The 20,292-nt window shown below is 41.0% G+C and overlaps 1 protein-coding gene across 1 annotated transcript; it reads right to left on the reverse strand.

Annotated features, from left to right (window-relative positions):
- Positions 1–1,106: 1,106 nt before the first annotated feature.
- nxnl2 (nucleoredoxin like 2) lies at positions 1,107–18,356 on the reverse strand. The gene is made up of 2 exons (XM_063069193.1): positions 17,922–18,356; positions 1,107–1,757 (listed from the first exon to the last, which is right to left on the reverse strand). Exons 1-2 carry the CDS (start codon positions 18,221–18,223, stop codon positions 1,586–1,588), a joined length of 474 nt encoding a protein of 157 aa, XP_062925263.1. The 5' UTR covers positions 18,224–18,356; the 3' UTR covers positions 1,107–1,585.
- Between the last annotated feature and the right edge of the window lie 1,936 nt (positions 18,357–20,292).

Here is a 20,292-nt window from a genome sequence, read left to right on the forward strand (position 1 = left end):
ATGCTCCAAAACAAAGGTGTAAATTAACAATAGAATGGTTTAAAAAGAAAGTCTGTGTTTTGGAATGGCTAAGTCAGGCTCCAGACCTTAACCCAATTGAGATGCTGTGGCATGTCCTAAAGAGGGCTATTCATGCAAAGCATCCCAGAAATACTGACGAACTGAAACAGTTTTGTATGGAGGAATGGTCTAAAATTCCTCCTCACTGTTGTGCAAGTCTGATCAGGAAATGTTTGGTGGGGGTTATTGCTGCTAAAGGATGTTCTACCAGTTACTAAATACAAGGGTTCACATACTTTTTCCAGTCTGGACTGTGAATGATTAAACAATGTGTTCAATAAAGACATGAAAAGTACAATTGTTTGTGTTATTAGTTTACGGAGATTCTCCGTGTCCATTATTGTGACTTGGATGAAGATCAGAGCAGATCACATTTTATGAGTAATGAATGCAGAAAGCCAGGTAATTGCAAAGGGTTCACAAATTTCTTACAACTGTACCTCATGTACCTAATAAGTTGTCCACCGAGTGTATGTTCATGGTGTTCTACTGCTGCAGCCCATCCACTTCAAGGTTTGACTTGTTGTGCATTCAGGGATGCTCTTCTGCACACCACTATTGTAACAAATGGTTACTGGCGTTGCTGTTGGCTTCCTGTCAGCTTGGAGCAGTCTGGCCATTCTCCTCTGACCCCTCTCTTGTTAACAAGGTTATTTTTTTCCTCCAGAATTTCCCCTCACTGGTATTTCTTGTTTTTTTTGGTACCATTTTCTGTAAACTTTAGAGACTGTTGTGCATGAAAACCTGAGCAATTTCCTGTTTGGCACCAACAACCATTCCACAGTCAAAGTCACTTCAATTACATTTCTTCTCCATTGTGATGTTTTGTTTGAACAACAACTGAACCTCTTGACTATCTACACAAGGTTTTATGCATTGAGTTGCTTGCCAAATGATTGGCTGATCAGATAATTGCATTAAAGAGCAGGTGTACCTAATAAAGCAGCCACTGAGTGTATATAATAGCTGCAGCCCTATTCCCTGCAATACAATTAGTTGATCCACTTATTTATCAGAAGGCTCCAACTACTACTTTCACGCATTGTCCAGTAACTTTTATTTTCAATATCTATTTCATGGCAGTTTTCCACTTAAGACACTCCCAGAAGGCAACTACTTGTTCATTCAATTTTAGAACGAATCCATTCAGTAAAATATTTGGTTCTACTGAATACCACAGAGACTAAAGTTACAAAATCCTGACAATCACACTTAAGCAGTCTGATTTTATGCAGTAAAATTTTACCTAGTAAAATCTTATTTGTTTGTTAAAAGTGCAGAGTTAAAACATTAGTAATATTTTATTAAAAGCATTAAACCTAACTTACAGTATAAATGTCATTTCTCTGCTATATTTTATAAACATTGTACAAATTGCTTAATTGCATAGTTGACTATTTAGTTACAGAGCTATTTAAAATAATGTACACAAGCTTTTTCATTTCAAACATTTAAATTATAAAAATGTACATTCAAATTGATAGGTTTCCCTAATATCTAGAAAAGGTTGATTTCAAGATAACTTTCAATTAGCTGAAAAATTCTGGAAAACCTCTGCTACTTCAATCCAGTTCCTGAAGCACGCCAAACCATAATCTCGTATCTGTTTACGTCCTTTGTCAGTGATGACATCTCCATTTTGTTTCACAATTACCAGTTTTGGTATTGCTGTAATGCAGTATTTCTTCTTCAACTCTCTAATGCACAAAGAATAGTATTAGTAAAGCATTGCATAATAAAACAGACATTCACTATCTAATAAAGGGTCATTGATGTGAAACATGAACTGATTCTTTCTCCATAAATGTTCTCTCACCTGTTAAGTATGCCTGACATTTTTATTTCAACTGTGCATTTTTTGCCATCTACTACTTTTCCTCTATTACTCCAGGTTCAAAAATTTATAGACAGTGTTTTACCTTCAAAAATAGGTTGTGCAGGTACTGTGGCAATGAAAAGTAACTTAAAGGAAATAAGTTAGTCATTTGAGCAGGATAATGTGTGAAGTCCAATCCTGTTAAAATTTTCCAGTGAGATATTTATCAATCTCAATAGATTGTATCAACCAAAGGAGAAAAAAATTTGTCTAAAACTGAATAATTGCAATTGGATCATTTCTTTTCACATAAAAATAAGAATTGGGCAGAGTTGTCATGGATTTATGAAAGAAATCACATTTGATAAATAAATTCCAACTTGCTGCATTTAAGAATTCATCCCCAATGAATATCTGGGAACTGGTCTCCAAATGGAGAGAACTGACTCAATCATTAATCACACACAACCTGGCAGGGACTGAGAAAGAGTCTTCAAGGTTGCTTGTGGATATGACTGTTGTGTCATACCTGGACGAAGAAACCACAGCATTAGCAATGTGATGTTAAACAGACAAGAGGAAGTTTGATTACTACTGAATATCCTTCCTTGGATGGCGAGTTAATGAACATCACGTTGAACAGCTGTTGGAAAACAGAGTAGCTAGAGCACAGAATGTATTCTGTGTGGCTGTTTTAATATCCTCCATTAAGAATGGCTCAGAACATCATTGCTGGCAATGTCCTGAAGGACTTCGGTACTAAAATGAGTCTTCGGTTGGCCATGGGTGAAGAGAACAGTAACCATGCAATCAATTTACAACACACATAAAAGTTGCTGGTGAACGCAGCAGGCCAGGCAGCATCTCTAGGAAGAGGTGCAGTCGACGTTTCAGGCTGAGACCCTTCGTCAATTTACAAAGCTGGGTGGCAGTGTGAAATGTGAGGAGGATGTTATGAGAATGCGGGGTGACTTGGACAGGTTGGGTGAATGGGCAGATGCATGACAGATGCAGTTTAATATGGATAAATGTGAGGTTATCCGCTTTGGTGGCAAGAACAGGAAGGTAGATTACTATCTGAATGGTATCAAGTTAGGAAAAGGGGAAGTACAACAAGATCTAGGTGTCCTTGTTCATCAGTCACAAAGTAAGCATGCAGGTACAGCAGGCAGTGAAGAAAGCTAATGGCATGTTGGCCTTCATAACAAGGGGAGTTGAGTATAGGAGCAAAGAGGTCCTTCTGCAGTTGTACAGGGCCCTGGTGAGACTACACCTGGAGTATTGTGTACAGTTTTGGTCTCTAAATTTGAGGAAGGACATTCTAGCTATTGAGGGAGTGCAGCGCAGGTTCACGAGTTTAATTCCCAGGATGGCCGGACTGTCATATGTTGAAAGATTGGAGTGACTGGAGTTGTATACACTGGAATTTAGAAGCATGAGAGGGGATCTGATTGAAACATATATGATTATTAAGGGATTGGACACGCTGGAGGCAGGAAACATGTTCCCGATGTTGGGGGAGTCCAGAACCAGAGGCCACAGTTTAAGAATAAGGGGTAGACAATTTAGAACGGAGTTGAGGAAAAACTTTTTCACACAGAGGGTTGTGGTTCTGTGGAATGCTCTGCCTCAGAAGGCAGTGGAGGCCAATTTTCTGGATTCTTTCAAAAAAGAGTTAGATAGAGCTCTTAATGATAGCGGAGTGAGGGGATATGGGGAGAAGGCAGGAAAATGGTACTGATTGTGGATGATCAGCCATGATCACAGTGAATAGTGATGCTGGCTCAAAGGGCTGAATGGCCTACTCCTGCACCTATTGTCTATATCAAATAGGTCTATCTATGACAAGGAGTGACCAGTGCATTGTTCCTCATGAATTCAGAGTGCATGTCTTCATGCAGGGTACATCCACCATGGTTGTATGAACAAAATACCATGCTCAATGGACCAGCAGCATCTCTACAGAGAAACAGTATGTTTCAACTTGTCTATCGTTCATCAGAACTAAATTGACTTAATAATTAACCATTTCTTTCAGCACAGATAATGCTTGACCTAAGTACAAGATCATGGCTCATCCAATTTTCCTCTCAGTCCCAATCTCCTGCCTTCTCCCTGTATCCCTTCATGCCCTGACCAATCAAGAATCTAACAAACTCTGCCTTAAATATACTGTACATAAAGACTTGGCCTTCACGGCTGCCTGAAGCAAAGAATTCCACAGATTCACCACCCACTAGCTAAACAAATTCCTCTTCATCTCCACTCTAAAAGGACACCCCTCTATTCTGAGGCTGTGTCCTCTGGTCTTAGACTCTTCCACCATAGGAAACATCCTCTCCACATCCGCTCACTTTTCTGAATTCTAGCAAATACAGGCCCAGAGCCATGAAACACTCTTCATATGACAAGCCATTCAATCCTGGAATCATTTTGTGAATCTCCTTTGAATCCTCTCCATTTCAGCACATCCTTTCTAAGATAAGTGGCCCAAACCTGCTCACTACACTCCAAGTGAGGCCTCACCAGTGCTTCATAAAGTTTCAACATTACATTCTTGCTTTAATATTCTAGTCTTCTTGAAATTAATGCCAACATTGCATTTACCTTCCCCACTACAGACTCAATTTTCAAAATAAACCTTTTGGGAATCCTGCACAAGGACTCCCATGTACCTTTGCACCTCAGTTTTTGTACTTTCTCTCCATTTAGGAAATAGCCAACCCTTTCATTTCTACTATGAAAATACCCTTTTCAATTTTGTCTACCTTTTTCATTGCAACTCATCCTGTTGATTGCAATTTTGTCCAGTTAACAGTCTCTTCTTACTACACATTGCCTCTGTAAAGTAGCTACCTCATCTTCAGCACTATTACTCTGCTTGCCATACCTCTCCCAAAGAACTCTAGCCAACCTGCCCACAGGGATACTGGACCAGGTGTAACCTGTCCCTTTTGTCTGGGTTGCATCTTCCCCCGAAGAGATTCCAATGATCCATAAATCTGAACCAGTTCCTCAGCCATGCATTCACCTGCCAAATCATCCTATTCCTAATCACACTGGCACATGGCAGAGGCAGCAATCCAGATATTACCTGGAAGTCCTGTTTCTCAGGTTTCTACCTAGCTCTTCAGGACTTCCTCACCTTGTCTACCTATATCATTGGTGCCAATATGCACCAGAACTTCTGTGTGCTCACCCTCACCCTTGAGAATGCCATAGATCTGATCCTGGCACCAGTGAGGAAACATACCATCTGGGTGTCTCTATCATGCCCACAGAACTTAGTATCTGTTCCTCTGACTGGGGAATCCCCTAGCAACACTGCACTTCTGAGCCACATCACCAGACTCAGTGCCAGAGACCCGGTCCCTGTGGCTCTCCCCAGTAGCTCATCCTCCGTAACAGTATCAAAAGTTGTATACTTATGATTGAGGGGAATGGCCACAGATGTACTCTGCACTGGCTGTGCATTTCCCTTCCTTCTCCTGACAGTCACTCAATTACCTATCACCTCCTCATTCTCCCGTATAAGTCAAAGGACATCGAGTTGCAGCTCCATTTCCTTAATACATTCTCTCAGGAGCTGCAGCACAGTGCACCTGGTGCAGAAGTATTTATCTGGGAGACTGGAGGTCTCCCAGACTTCCCACATCTCCCGCATACAGGACAAACATTGCCCCTGGAGCCATTTTCACTAAACTACTATGCCCTAACAGACAAGGCATGAACAAATAAGAACAGAAAAAGAGAAATCTACCAAGTACTTTTACATCACGAAAGCCTGATCTCACCCAAGCATGATGAGCCAAAGCCACTCTAAACACTGGAACACACTAAAGAATGGCCACTCTGCTTGCACCTGTGCTATTTTTATTGGCCCTTTCCTCTTGCTGGTTGGTTGCTCCTCAAATTAGAGGAACTGCCTTTAAAATCTCCATCACCTTCCTGGTTGAAAGCTAGCTTTTTCTATGCACTCCCTGATGTTGATTGTCCAACTCAGAAAACTGCCATGAAGCTCTGCTTATTAAATCTTGAACGTGGGCCTGACTGAAAGGTAGCTCCGAAGCTACTTTTAACATTTTGTATTTTCATTGAATTTTCACATCTGCAAGTTTTTTTTCTTTGTGCTAAACAAGGTAGATGCCATCAAAAGCAGAATTTAATTCCTTCAAAATGTGAAACCTCATGGCCCAGCATATTCCTCGCTCCATTACAATTAAGGAAAAAGATTAACCCTGGCTCAACAGTAAGAGCAGAAGGGATGCCAAGCCCAGCAACAAGTGTCCCTAAAAATAAAGTTGCAACCTGACAACATAGAAACATAGAAAATAGGTGCAGGAGCGGGCCATTCGGCCCTTCGAGCCTGCACCACCATTCAGTATGATCATGACTGATCATCCAACTCAGAACACTGTACCTGCCTTCTCTCCATACCCCCTGATCCCTTTAGCACAAGGGCCATATCTAACTCCCTCGTAAATATAGCCAATGAACTGGCCTCAACTGTTTCCTGTGGCAGAGAATTCCACAGATTCACCACTCTCTGTGTGAAGAAGTTTTTCCGCATCTCGGTCCTAAAAGGCTTCCCCTTTATCCTCAAACTGTGACCCCTCGTTCTGGACTTCCCCAACATCGGGAACAATTTTCCTGCATCTAGCCTGTCCAATCCCTTTAGAATTTTATACGTTTCAATCAGATCCCCCCCTCAATCTTCTAAATTCCAGTGAGTATAAGCCTAGTCGATTCAGTCTTTCATCATATGAAAGTCCTGCCATCCCAGAAATCAATCTGGTGAACCTTCTTTGTACTCCCTCTATGGCAAGAATGTCTTTCCTCAGATTAGGGGACTAAAACTGCACACAATACTCCAGATGTGGTCTCACCAAGGCCTTGTACAACTGCAGTAGTACCTCCCTGCTCCTGTACTCGAATCCTCTTGCTATGAATGCCAGCATACCATTCGCCTTTTTCACCGCCTGCTGTACCTGCATGCCCACTTTCAATGACTGGTGTATAATGACACCCAGGTCTCGTTGCACCACCCCTTTTCCTAATTGGCCACCATTCAGATAATAATCTGTTTTCCTGTTCTTGCCACCAAAGTGGATAACTTCACATTTATCCACATTAAATTGCATCTGCCATGAATTTGCCCATTCACCTAACCTATCCAAGTCACCCTGCATCCTCTTAGCATCCTCCTCACAGCTAACACTGCCGCCCAGCATCATGTCATCCGCAAACTTGGAGATGCTGCATTTAATTCCCTTGTCTAAGTCATTAATATATATTGTAAACAACTGGAGTCCCAGCACTGAGCCTTGTGGTACCCCACTAGTCACTGCCTGCCATTCTGAAAAGGCCCCGTTTATTCCCACTCTTTGCTTCCTGTCTGCCAACCAATTCTCTATCCATATCAATACCATACCCCCAATATCGTGTGCTTTAAGTTTGCACACTAATCTCCTGTGTGGGACCTTGTCAAAAGCCTTTTGAAAATCCAAATATACCACATCCGCTGGTTCTCCCCTATCCACTCTACTAGTTACATCCTCAAAAAATTCTATGAGATTCGTCAGACATGATTTTCCTTTCACAAACCCATGCTGACTTTGTCCGATGATTTCACCGCTTTCCAAATGTGCTGTTATCACATCTTTGATAACTGACATTTTCCCCACCACCGATGTTAGGCTAACTGGTCTATAATTCCCCAGTTTCTCTCTCCCTCCTTTTTTAAAAAGTGGGGTTACATTAGCTATCTTCCAATCCTCAGGAACTAGTCCAGAATCTAAAGAGTTTTGAAAAATTATCACCAATGCATCCACTATTTCTTGGGCTACTTCCTTAAGAACTCTAGGATGCAGACCATCTGGCCCTGGGGATTTATCTGCCTTTAATCCCTTCAATTTGCCTAACACCACTTCCCTACTAACATGTAGTTCCCTCAGTTCCTCCATCTCACTAGACCCTCAGTCACCTACTATTTCCGGAAGATTATTTATATCCTCCTTAGTGAAGACAGAACCAAAGTAGTTATTCAATTGGTCTGCCATGTCCTTGTTCCCCATTATCAATTCACCTGTTTTTGACTAAGGGACCTACATTTGTCTTAACCAATCTTTTTGTTTTCACATATCTATAAAAGCTTTTACAGTCAGTTTTTATGTTCCCTGCCAGTTTTCTCTCATAATCTTTTTCCCTTTCCTAATTAAGCCCTTTGTCCTCCTCTGCTGGACTCTGAATTTCTCCCAGTCCTCAGGTGTGCTGCTTTTTCTGGCTAATTTGTATGTTTCTTCTTTGGAATTGATACTATCCCTAATTTCCCTTGTCAGCCACGGGTGCACTACCTTCCCTGGTTTATTCTTTTGCCAAACCGGGATGAACAATTGTTGTAATTCATCCATGCGATCTTTAAATGCTTGCTATTGCATATCCACTGTCAACCCTTTAAGTATCATTTGCCAGTCTATCTTAGCTAATTCACATCTCATACCTTCAAAGTTACCCTTTAAGTTCAGAACCTTTATTTCTGAATTAACTATGTCACTCTCCATTTTAATGACGAATTCCACCATATTATGGTCACTCTTACCCAAGGGGCCTCTCACGACAAGATTGCTAATTAACCCTTCCTCATTGCTCAATACCCAGTCTAGAATGGCCTGCTGTCTAGTTGGTTCCTCGACATGTTGATTCAGAAAATGATCCTGCATACGTTCCAAGAAATCCTCTTCCTCAGCACCCTTACCAATTTGGTTCACCCAATCTATATGTAGATCGAAGTCACCCATTATAACTGCTGTTCCTTCATTGCACGCATTTCTAATTTCCTGTTTAATACCATCCCCAACCTCACTCCTACTGTTAGGTGGCCTGTACACAACTCCCACCAGCGTTTTCTGTCCCTTAGTGTTATGCAGCTCTACCCATATCGATCCCACATCCTCCCGGTTAATGTCCTTCCTTTCTATTACATTAATCTCCTCTCTAACCAGCAATGCTACCCCACCTCCTTTTCTTTCACGTCTATCCCTCCTGAATATTGAATATCCATGAATGTTGAGCTCCCATCCTTGATCACCCTGGAGCCATGTCTCTGTGATCCCAACTATATCATATTCATTAATAACTATCTGCACTTTCAATTCATCCACCTTGTTACAAATGCTCCTTGCATTGACACACAAAGCCTTCAGGCTTGCTTTTACAACACTTTTAGCCCTTGTACAATTATGTTGAAAAGTGGCCCTTTTTGAATTTTGCCCTGGATTTGCCTGCCTGCCACTTTTACTTTTCACCTTACTACTTTTTGCTCCTACCCTCATTTTACACCCCTCTGTCTCTCTGCACTTGTTCCCATCCCCCTGCCACATTAGTTTAAATCCTCCTGAACAACAGTAGCAAACGCTCCCCCTGGGACATTGGTTCCAGACCAGCCCAGGTGCAGACCGTCCTGTTTGTACCGGTCCCACCTCCTCCAGAACTGGTTCCAATGCCCCAGAAATTTGAATCCCTCCCCCTTGCACCATTTTTCAAGCCACGTATTAATCTGATATATCCTCCTATTTCTACTCTGACTGGCACGTGGCACTGGTCCAGAGACTACATTACAAGATTAAACAGTATGAAGAAGAGAACCAAAACAGCCCTTCAACCACTAATCTATCGATAACAAAAAGTTCTACACAGCTAGTCATGAATGGCAGTGAACAATTCAATTGCGTAGCTGTCCTAAGAACATCTTTACAGCCTGAAATCTAACTGAAGAAACTTCGGTCTACCTTTGGCAGGATATTTAACCAGATGTATCAGCGGATGTTCCATCCTTGCTATCTCCCACTTATCCCATTACCACAAAAGCCAGTCTTCAGCCAATTGATTTGTTCTATGTGATATAAAATTGGATACAGCCAAGGCCATGAAGTCTGACAGCTCTATAAATGAAGACTTTAGTACCAGTATTAACCTCCTGTCTCACTATGATATTCCAATAATTTCAACATTGGCATCCACCAAACGCTGAAAATTAACCAAGTATATATATTCAGTGACACTTTATTAGGTATACCTGTAAATGGTTCATTAATGCAAATATCTAATCAGCCAATTATGTGGCAGCAACTCAATGAATAAAAGCATGTTAACATGGTCAAGAGGTTCAGAATGGGGAAGAAATGTGATCTAAGTGACTGACTGTGGAATGATTGTTAGTACCAGACAAGATGATTTGAGTATCTCAGAAACTACTGATCTTCTGGGACTTCTACGCACAATAGTCTCTGGAGTTTACAAAGAATGGTGTGAGAAATAAAAAACATCCAATGAGTAACAGTTTTTTGGGTGAAAATACCTTGTTAACAAGAGAGGTCAGAAAAGGGTCAGAGTGGTTCAAGCTGACAGGAAAATGACAATAACTCAAATAACTACATGTTACAATAGTGGTGTGTAGAAGAGTATAGCACGTCAAATCTTGGAAGTACATGGGCTACAACAGCAGAAGACCACACTGGGTTCCACTCCTGTACCTTATAAAGTGACCACTGAGTGTATATCCTGTCAATAATTAAGAAATACAGGATAAAGTTAATTCAGATAATCACTGTCTAATCTCATTACTTTTAGTGAAAAAGATAATATCTCTAACAATGCCATCCACTAAGTTAGTGTTTTTTCCAGGATCATTCAAATTCAGATTTTAGCTCAAACATGGCATAAGGTGCTGAATTTAATAGGTATGGTTAATGTCACAGAGTGTATACAAAATACATCCTGAAATGCCTTTTCTTCGCAAACATCCACGAAAGCCTTCCAGAGATGAAGTGAAAATTATTGCACATGAAGTATGGCAAAAAGGCATACATTAATGACTGTCCAAGAGCCCTCATCTAAAATGTAGAACCCTTCCCAAAATTACGGTGGGAATATCCTCTCCTGAAGGATGGCAGCAGTTAAGTAAGATAGTTCACCAACACCCCCTCTACTACTACTACTACGACATTGACTCAGGCCTAGGGAGCCGGCGTTGGGCACGATGACGGACTCTCCGCTTCTCCCTCTCCCTCATCAGTGTGTTCAGTTCATCTACATTAGCCGCACCACTGTCTTCGGGAGCATGTTGACCATAGTCTTGGGAGGGCGCCCAGGGTTCATCCTCCCATGGTTAGGCTCCCATATGATGACTAGGCTGGCAGGAAGCTCGGGGTGGTGTAGGCAGTGCCCCGCTAGTTGCGGTCTTCTCCCTCGATTTTAGTGGTAACACTTCTTCAGTGGTAATTAAAGACAGGAAAATAGATTCTAACTTTATTAGTGATATCCACAGCGCGATAAGTGAATTTAAAATAAAGGCAAGTTTAGAACTCCTCAGATTCCATAGTTTGAGACAGAGGAAACAAAGATTTCTACAATGGTTAGGCAAGCAGTTACGGGAATATCACCTCTGACACAATGCTTCACACCCTTAGTGTAAAAAGAACAATGAAAGAGCAATGACACTTATGATTCAGACACAAAATGTTGCATATTAATAAATCTTGGACTCTCAGATTAATAATCAATACAAATGAATCAATAAGATAATACTAAATATATACAAATTGTTAGCCCTTGGTAATGCTCCCTTAGGTAGACATATGAAATCCAAAGCCATTATTTTGATGAAAATTGGAACTTACCCAATAATTTTGGTCAATCTCTCAATCAACTGTGGAAAAGATGATCCAATCATTTATTAAAATCAAAGTTTCAAAGTGTGTGACATGCAAATAAAGCCAAGGATCAGATTAGCCTTTCTCTAGTTGAATGGAGGAGCCAATGGAGCTTATTCTTTTTATTTTGCCTCTGTGAGTTCACTGTTGTTTGCAGATATTGCTGTGTACAAATTGGCAATGCGTTTTTTCCTTCTATGCTATAATAGTACACTTCAAAAGATACTACTTTATCTGTAAAGTGCTTTGATGCATTCTATTATTGTGAATGGGCTTTAGAAGTACATCTTTTATTTTAGAAAGTAGATCAAACCCAGTGCTGAGATACAAAGGGCTAATTTAGTAACCAGAGATCATGAGCAAGGCTATAAAAAAAATTAATGTCATCAAAATATATTAAGCGAGGGACCTGATGGGTTGGATTTATGCACAAGCATGAACTGAGCAGCTACATTCTACAAAAGCTTTTGAATATTTTACATTTAAGTAATTTTTCAAAGGGTACATGGAGATGAGACTGAGAATATTAGAGGATGACTTAAATTACTTCGTTGTAAAATCTATTATTCCAAATCAATTGGAAAAATTTTTGCCCATTGAATGCAACACAGAATGTTACATATATGATATTAAGCTCACACTTGCATGGAATCATTCAATCTTATTCATCAATCTCCAAAAAGTTATTCACTGTAAAGGACCATACTAAATTGCATAAGAACTGTCTTTTTTTGTTCTATGGAGAAAGTTCACCTTGATATCTACTATAAACAACAAACGGGATAACAATAAGATAAGCATACTTTTAAATCCACAGCACAGAAAATAAACAAAAAGCTGCTTACAAGGCTGTATTGTGGCATGGTTTAGTAGACATTTTATATATATTGAGGCCTTTACCTTTGCACTTTACTAAATCTGATCTCATTACCACATAGTAAAAAGAACTTGCCACCTGCTCAAAAATAATCAATATTATTCAATCCCCTTTCACACTTTGAAGCTTATAAAATGACACTTTGCTGTTTTGTGACTCATTCAAACCAAACAGGAAGGGGTGTAAAGATGAAGAATATAATATCCTTAAGGGTGGAAAAAATTACATAGAAATAGAATCATGGAGTTGCACAGCACAGAATCCCCTCAACCCACTACATTGATGCTGACCTTCCCCTCCCCACACCACAATTTTACATTAATCCTGGTTGCCTGCAATATGTTAATAACCTTCTTGACTATTTAAGTGCATGTCTCAGTGTTTCAAAACTAATAATTATTTCATTCCGCCACTTACTCTGGCAGCGCATTCTCTGTATAATAAAAACAATCCTATCAAATTCCCTTTAAATATCTTTCTCTTGCCTTAAACCTCTTGTTATTGTACACTTACCATGGGAAAAAGATTGCCATCTATCTTATTAGGACCTCTTATAATTTTATAAACTTCTCTCAAATCACCTCTTAGCCTCTTTTCTTCCAGGGAAAACAAGCCTAGCCTACCCAATCTTTCCCCATAACTAAAGCTCTCTAATTTAGGCAAAATCCTGGTGAATCCCCTCTGTATTTCCTGTAGTGCAACCACATACTTCCTACGGTGTGATGACCAGAACTACACACAGTACTCCTAAGTACGGTCTAACCACTGTTTTGTAAAGCTGCAACACAACATCCTAACTTTTATATTCTATGCCTCAACCTATGAAACCAAGCATGCCATCTCACTACCCTATCTACCTGTATTGCACTTTCAGGACTTATATCCCATGGTCCCTCTCTTGTTCCCCACAACACCATCAACTTTTCTGTCACCTGCCAATTTGCTAATTAGAAACCTGACATTCACATCCAAGTCATTAATATAAAACAGAACAATAAAGCACAGGAACAAGCCCTTTAGCCCAAATGTCTGCTGAAAGCACAACGGTCAATTAAACCAAACACAAGGAAATCTGCAGATGCTGGAATTTCAAGCAACACACATAAAAGTTGCTGGTCAATACAGCAGGCTAGGCAGCATCTCTAGGAAGAGGTACAGTCGACGTTTCGGGCCGAGACTCTTCGTCAGGACTAACTGAAAGAAGAGATAGTAAGAGATTTGAAAGTGGGAGGGGGAGATCCAAAATGATAGGAGAAGACAGGAGGGGGAGGGATGACATTTTTAAAAAAGTCTATCGGTACTCAGAATCGGTGAACCAGAGACTGCAGACTTGGGTCTCAAATGCAGTTCCCCTTCAAAAAAGAACAGTAATGGGGATAGTGCGCCAGTTTACAGTTATCCCCACTCCCAACTATCCTGCTAACAAATGTACAAACTGCAAAACCTGGGCTCTGTACCTCCTCTGCAACTGGATCCTTAATTTCCTCATTGGGAGACCACAGTCAGTGTGGATTGGAAATAACATCTCCTTGCTGACAATCAACACTGGCATAGCTCAAGAATACGTGCTTAGCCCACTGATCTATTCTCTCTACTCCCACAACTGTGTGGCCGGGCACAGCTCAAACGCAATGACACAGCTCTTGTTGGTAGCATTTCAGATGGTGACAAGGAGACATACAGATCAGCTGATTGAGTGATGTCACAACAACAATCTTGCATTCAACATCAATAAGACCAAGGAAACGACTGTGGACTTCAGGAGGGGAAGTCGAGGGAACAGAGGGAACACATATCAGTCCTCATCGAGTGATCAGCAGTGGAAAGGGTGAGCGGTTTCAAGTTCCTGGCCTTCAGTATCTCTGAAGATCTATCCTGGGCTCAACATATTGATGCAATTACAAAGAAGGCACAACAGCAGTTAAATGTCATTAGTTTGAGGATACTTGGTACGTCAACAAAGACACTCAAATTTCTACAGATGTACTAAGGAGAGCATTCTGACTTGTTGCATCACCATCTGGTATAGAGGGGTCAATGCACAGGACTGGAAAAAGTGGCAGAAGGTACCCCTGCATCATGGACACCTTCAAAAGGCTATGCATTGAAAGGCAGCATCCATCATCAAGCACCCCCATCACCTACGATATGCTGTCTTCTCATTGCTACCATTTGGGAGGAGGTACAGGAAGACACACACAATGTTTCAAGAACAGCTTCTTCCCTTCTGTCATCCGATTTCTGAATGGACAATGAATCTATGAACATTATCTCACTATTTTTTCTCTTTTTGCACTACTTATTTACAAACGATTGTAATTTGATTCTTTTATATATACTTTTTGTAATTCATAGTTTATGTATTGCAATGTACTGCTGATGCAAAACAAAGTTCACAACATATGCCAGTGATATTAAACTTTATTCTAATTCTGATTCTGAAATATCGAACAATTCTTTCATAAAGTCTGCTAAGCATCTTGTAAAGCAGTTTAATACTGAAAACTAATCAACTTTAGGGTGTTTGTGTACTTTACTAACCCCTTAACTAGTTTGAAGATAGGGGTACAAATCAAAGCTGTCAGACCAAAAATGCCACTTGACATAACCCTACTTTTTAAAATCTGAAACCAATGTCAATACTAAAATACTGGCCCTATGACACAGCCAAAGTCCATTGAGTACAACCACACAGTTGAGTGCTTGTTTTCCAGTGCATCAACTCCAGCTGCAATATATAATTTTCTGCTTCTCAATTCACAATGATTTCTTGCACATATTTAGAATGAGCATGTTACTGACTCATCTGTACTATTGCAATAAATATATTATTTATTTTCTGTAAAAGATAGGAAAAAAAGTCAATTTCATTGACAAGAGAAAATCTCACCTGCCCTTCTCCTGCTATCTTTCCCAGTTCTGACCATACACCCCTGACCCAGAATGTTAACTGTTTCTCCTCCCACACGTGCTGCCTGACCTGCTCACTATTATCAATATTTTTGTGTTTTTGGACCAGGTAATATTCCAGCTTTAATCAACAAGCCATTTCAATTTAAGCCCCATAATAATAAAGGTCAATGTTATCCAGCTATGTGTTGTCCATACAAAATAGGATATATCCAAATAAGCACCAACTATCCCATCAGCTTAGTGATGCAAGAAATTGCTGACAATCCTATCAAGCAGCTCTTAGTCACCAACAGTTTATTCATTGAAGCAGCATGGGTTTTGCCTGAGTCACTATCTCTGAAATTATTAAATCCTCAGTCTACCATTAGAACTGGTGAATTCCAGAAGTGGTGCAGGAAACAGTAAAGCAACATTTGACTAAGCATTGGATTACAGTCTTGGTTAAAAAAAATACAGGAAGACTCCACAGGCTGGAATGAGAGCTTGTACCAAAGAACAATTACACGAGGAATTCTGCAGATGCTGGAAATTCAAGCAACACACAAAGTTGCTGGTGAACACAGCAGGCCAGGCAGCATCTCCCTGGCCTGCCTGGTCTGCTGCGTTCACCAGCAACTTTGATGTGTGTTACCAAAGAACCATTTACTGGATACCAGTCATCTCACCTACATGTTTTGCAGGATAGTGTTCTAGACTAACATCTTCTTGTGTTACAACAATGACTTTGCTTCTCTAAAAATTGTCAGAACCATAGCTAGTCAAATATTAGATACCCTGCAGAAAATAACTAATTTCATAATTCCCTAAAGCCTTTCCATCATACACAAATCAGCAGTGTTGAGGCCTGAATAAGTGTAATTCTAACAATACCAAAGGAACTCAAAATCATTCATGGCAAAGCAGCTTACTTGAACAGCACCCTATGCACTCCAACACCACACACCATGGTTGCAATATACTGTGATTTTGATTTTTTCCTGTTTCTAATCTTTGGTTCAGAAAATTACTCTTGTACAGTATCTCGAGGGGAATTGGGAAAGGGCAATAAATGTCATATGAACAATTCCAAACATCTATTTCGGAAAGTTAATATTATTTTCATGCACAACTTAGCTGGTACAGTGTGCAGGTGCAACATAAAAACAAAAGTGCTTTCAGGAACAGATGCCAGTACTCAATTCTAATAAGAACCCACTTTATTCCAGTGCAATGAGCCTCTTAATTATCATGGTATTTATACCAAGGAGAAAATACGTATAAGCAGATATAGATTCACTGGATAGGTATTTGATATAAAGTAGTAGTTAAGGGCATAGAATATCCTTGCTTGTGGCAAAGTGAGTTGAATAAAATCTGTATTACCATAACAGTCATGATTAATTGTGTCCTCTTTTCATGCTCCATATTGTTGTCCTGTACTTGCGTTCATCTGTGTGACAATTTAATGTAAGTACATGGCAACAACATTGATCAAGAATAGTTGTTATGGTCCCTTCTTTATATGTTCTTGCCATGCATTAAATGGTCACATTAATACAAGTGTATAGTATTCTAAGGCATGTCAAAAAGGATAGCCTAAACTCTCTTCCAGTCCACTGTACTGGAATATGACATTACAACTAGAATTTATTCCAGATGCTTTCTGTTCCCTGTCATTAAAAAGAATACTTCACTGGAAACAATAATTGCAGTCATAGTCAGAAGCTGAATTATTCCTGCACTTCCCTCTTCTCCTCCTATGTGAAATAAAATATAAAAAACTGGAAACACTGTGCAGGTCAGGAAGCTTCTGTGTTAATGTTTCAAATCTAAGACTCTACCTCTCCTGACGAAGGATCTCAAATGTCAAATCTATTTCTCTGTCCACAGATGCTGCCTGTGCTGCTGAGTGTTTCCAGCATTTGTTGTTTCTATTTCAGATTTCCAGCACTTGCAGACCCCTACCCTTCCCAATTCCCTATATTATCAGCATGTGCAGTGCACTAGCTGCCATTCGGCAGAAATAGAGATACAAGAGGCTACAAGTGCTGGGATCTGGAGCAAAGAAACAAACTGCTGAAGAAGGGTCTCAGTCCGAAATGTCGACTGCTATTTCCATACGTGCTGCCTGACCTGCGGCATTCCTCCAGCATTTTGTATGTGTTAAACTGCTGTAGAAGCTCAGCAGGTCAGGCAGTGCCTGTGGAAGCAGAGGCTTTGTGTTGAGATCCTGCCTCAGGAATGAGAATGCCCAGCATTAAGAAGTGAGGTATTAAGTGTGGTAGGTGAGAGATGGACCCAGATGAATAAGGAAATAATGGACATATGGAGCAAGTTGGGGGACGGAGAAATGGAGATGGGGACGGAGAAATGGAGATAGTGACAGACAGGGTCTGGGGGTGATGAGTGGAGACAAGGGCTACTAATTATGGAATCTGATAGGAAAGAAAAGTGATGAGTAGGACCAGATAAGGGAGAGATGTTGGGCAAACGGGAGAAGGCACTGGAACCAGATAGAGCTGGGGGAAAGCGGTGATACCTCAGACACAGGAGAGCCCACACTCACATTTTGTACTGATCCTCCCAGGGTAGTGCCAGCCAGTCTCCGTGCATCGCTACCATGTAGTTCTCCATGTCGGCTTGGCTCTTATCCGAAGACACGAAGACGATCTCGAACTGCGGCGCCGGCTCCGACTCCTCCATCAGCTCGGTGTAGAACTCGCACAGGCGCGGCGTGAAATCGCGGCAGGGAGGGCACCAGCCCCCCGAAAAGTAGATGCCCACAACTTTATTCTTCAGCGCCTCCTCGGGGTCCACCGCCTCGCCGTCCTTATTGACCAGCATGTGCCCGGCGAACACGTCCACCATCTCCCCTCGCGCTCCTGCTGACAGAGAGCGGGCGGCTCCAGGCGAGATCACGGCCTCCCCCCGGGACCCCCGCGCCGAGCTCGCGACCAACAGCGAAACTCCTCACTCACCGTACGCAGGCATTTCCAACCGGCCTTTTCACAAGTCCCGCCCCCTCTCCAGCTGGAACGCTGCAGAGAGCGCTCGTCACACGCTGGAACGAACGCGCGTGGCCCATTCAAAAAAACCGTCCTCGCGAGGAGCTCGTGAACCAGCGCCTTCTCATTCTGGAGATGTGTAATGTAACCTACAATGGCAGAAGGCGCTCGGGTAAGCAACGCCCGCCAAACTTGTCTAGCACTTACACAAGTGAAAGAGTAATAAGACTACGTTCGTGAGGGAGTTCATCTTCTTCTTCATATTCACTGGTCTTGTGATATGCATTAAAGACTTGGGTGTGAATGTAGATGGTATGAATGTACAGAATCATTGGTGGTGTTATAAGTAATAAGGAGGGCTTGCTTCGGCTACAGTATGATCTAGGTCAGCTGTGAAGTTGAGCAGACCAAATGGCAGAGGGAATTTAATTCTGCCAAGTGCAAGGTGCAGCATTTTGATGGAGGGGTAAGACATACACAATAAATGATCAGGTGCTTGGGAGTGTTGACAAACAGAAGAACCCTTCAGCAAAAGTTTGTGAAGCTCTGCTAGTGGCAGCATAGATGGAGAGGGTGGTGAAAAGGTTATATAGGATGTTCACCTTCATTGGCTATAGTACAGGACATTAGAACTGGCATGTCATGTTACAAATTCAAAGAACAGAGGTTAGGCCACACTTGGAGTATTATGCACATTTCTGGTTGCCACACTATAGGAAGATTGAGATTACACATGACATTCATCAGTATGTAGCCTTGGAGAATTTTGGTTATAATGAGATTGAATAGATTGGGTTTGTGTTCCCCAGAATAGGGGAAGCTGAGGAGTGACTTGACAGACATATAGAAAATCATGAGGGGGATAGATAGATTGATAGTAAGAATCTGCTTTTCCTTGTTAGAGTTGGTTTAAGACAAGAGGAGATAGATTTGTGGGAGGTAAAATGTTTAGAAGGAATCTGAGTAGAAACTTTTTCACACAGTAGTTGGAACGTGGAATCCAATGTTTGATCTGGTGGTGATGCCAGATAATTTCACAACAGTTAACAAGCATCTAAACAAGCACTGAGATATAGAAGGCTATTATCCTAATGTAGGCAAATGGGTTTAATATAAATAGGTGCAATGGACAGAGTGGAAGTGATGGGCTAAAAGATCTCTTTCTAGGCTTCACAACTCCATGATTCTGAATTTTTATTTTCAAATTTCAATCCTCTGAAGCATTTTGTTTTTGGATCTACATGCTGTATTCCAGAAATGTGTACCTACTTATTAGTTGTGGTTCACCGAACTGCCTCCTTCTTTTGCTTGACATATTCTCCAGATTTCTTTCTCTCCCAGTTAGTATTTCATCATGAAGTTCTGCTGAGATCACTTAAGTCAACAGGCAAAAACAAAGGTTTCATATGCTGTGGTACTGAAATAGTCCCATTACTATTATATCTTGATTCACTGCATTTTCAGACATTACATTCTACGCCACAAAAAAAAACTTATTAGTCCCACTTTTATAAACTCTACATTAAGAACTGACTGGTCTTCCTCAGTACTGTATGATTAGCCAAATAACCAACACAAAATTTGGAAGAGCAGATGCTGGAAGTATTCAGTAGTCAGGCAGAGTTAACACTAAGGTTGCTCCAGGTTTACAGCTTCCCTGATCCTAGGAGGCATCATACCATCCGTGCATCTCATTTTCATCCACAGAACCTTCTGGCTGTTCCCCTAACCAAGGAGTCTTCTATTGCTATTACTCACCTTATCTGCCTCCTTCCCTTCTGAGTCACAGAGCCAGACTCAGTGCCAGAGATCTAACTGACGTGGCTTTCCTCTGCTAGGTTGTACCCTCCAATAGTATCGAAAACAATATACTTATTATTGAGGGCAACAGCCACAGGGGTACCCTGCACTGACTGCCTGTCCCCTTTCCCT

Source organism: Mobula hypostoma, chromosome 16, assembly GCF_963921235.1.
Source record: "Mobula hypostoma chromosome 16, sMobHyp1.1, whole genome shotgun sequence".
In the NCBI taxonomy this organism is placed as follows: domain Eukaryota; kingdom Metazoa; phylum Chordata; class Chondrichthyes; order Myliobatiformes; family Myliobatidae; genus Mobula; species Mobula hypostoma.

Bases quoted from the DNA above. Each gene is read 5' to 3' on its own strand.
- nxnl2 (XM_063069193.1), bottom strand. From the start codon at position 18,223: ATGGTGGACGTGTTCGCCGGGCACATGCTGGTCAATAAGGACGGCGAG. The intron at 1,758-17,921 runs GTGAGTGTGGGC...TTTGTGCATTAG, and splicing joins TGGGAGGATCAGTACAAAAT to AGAGTTGAAGAAGAAATACT.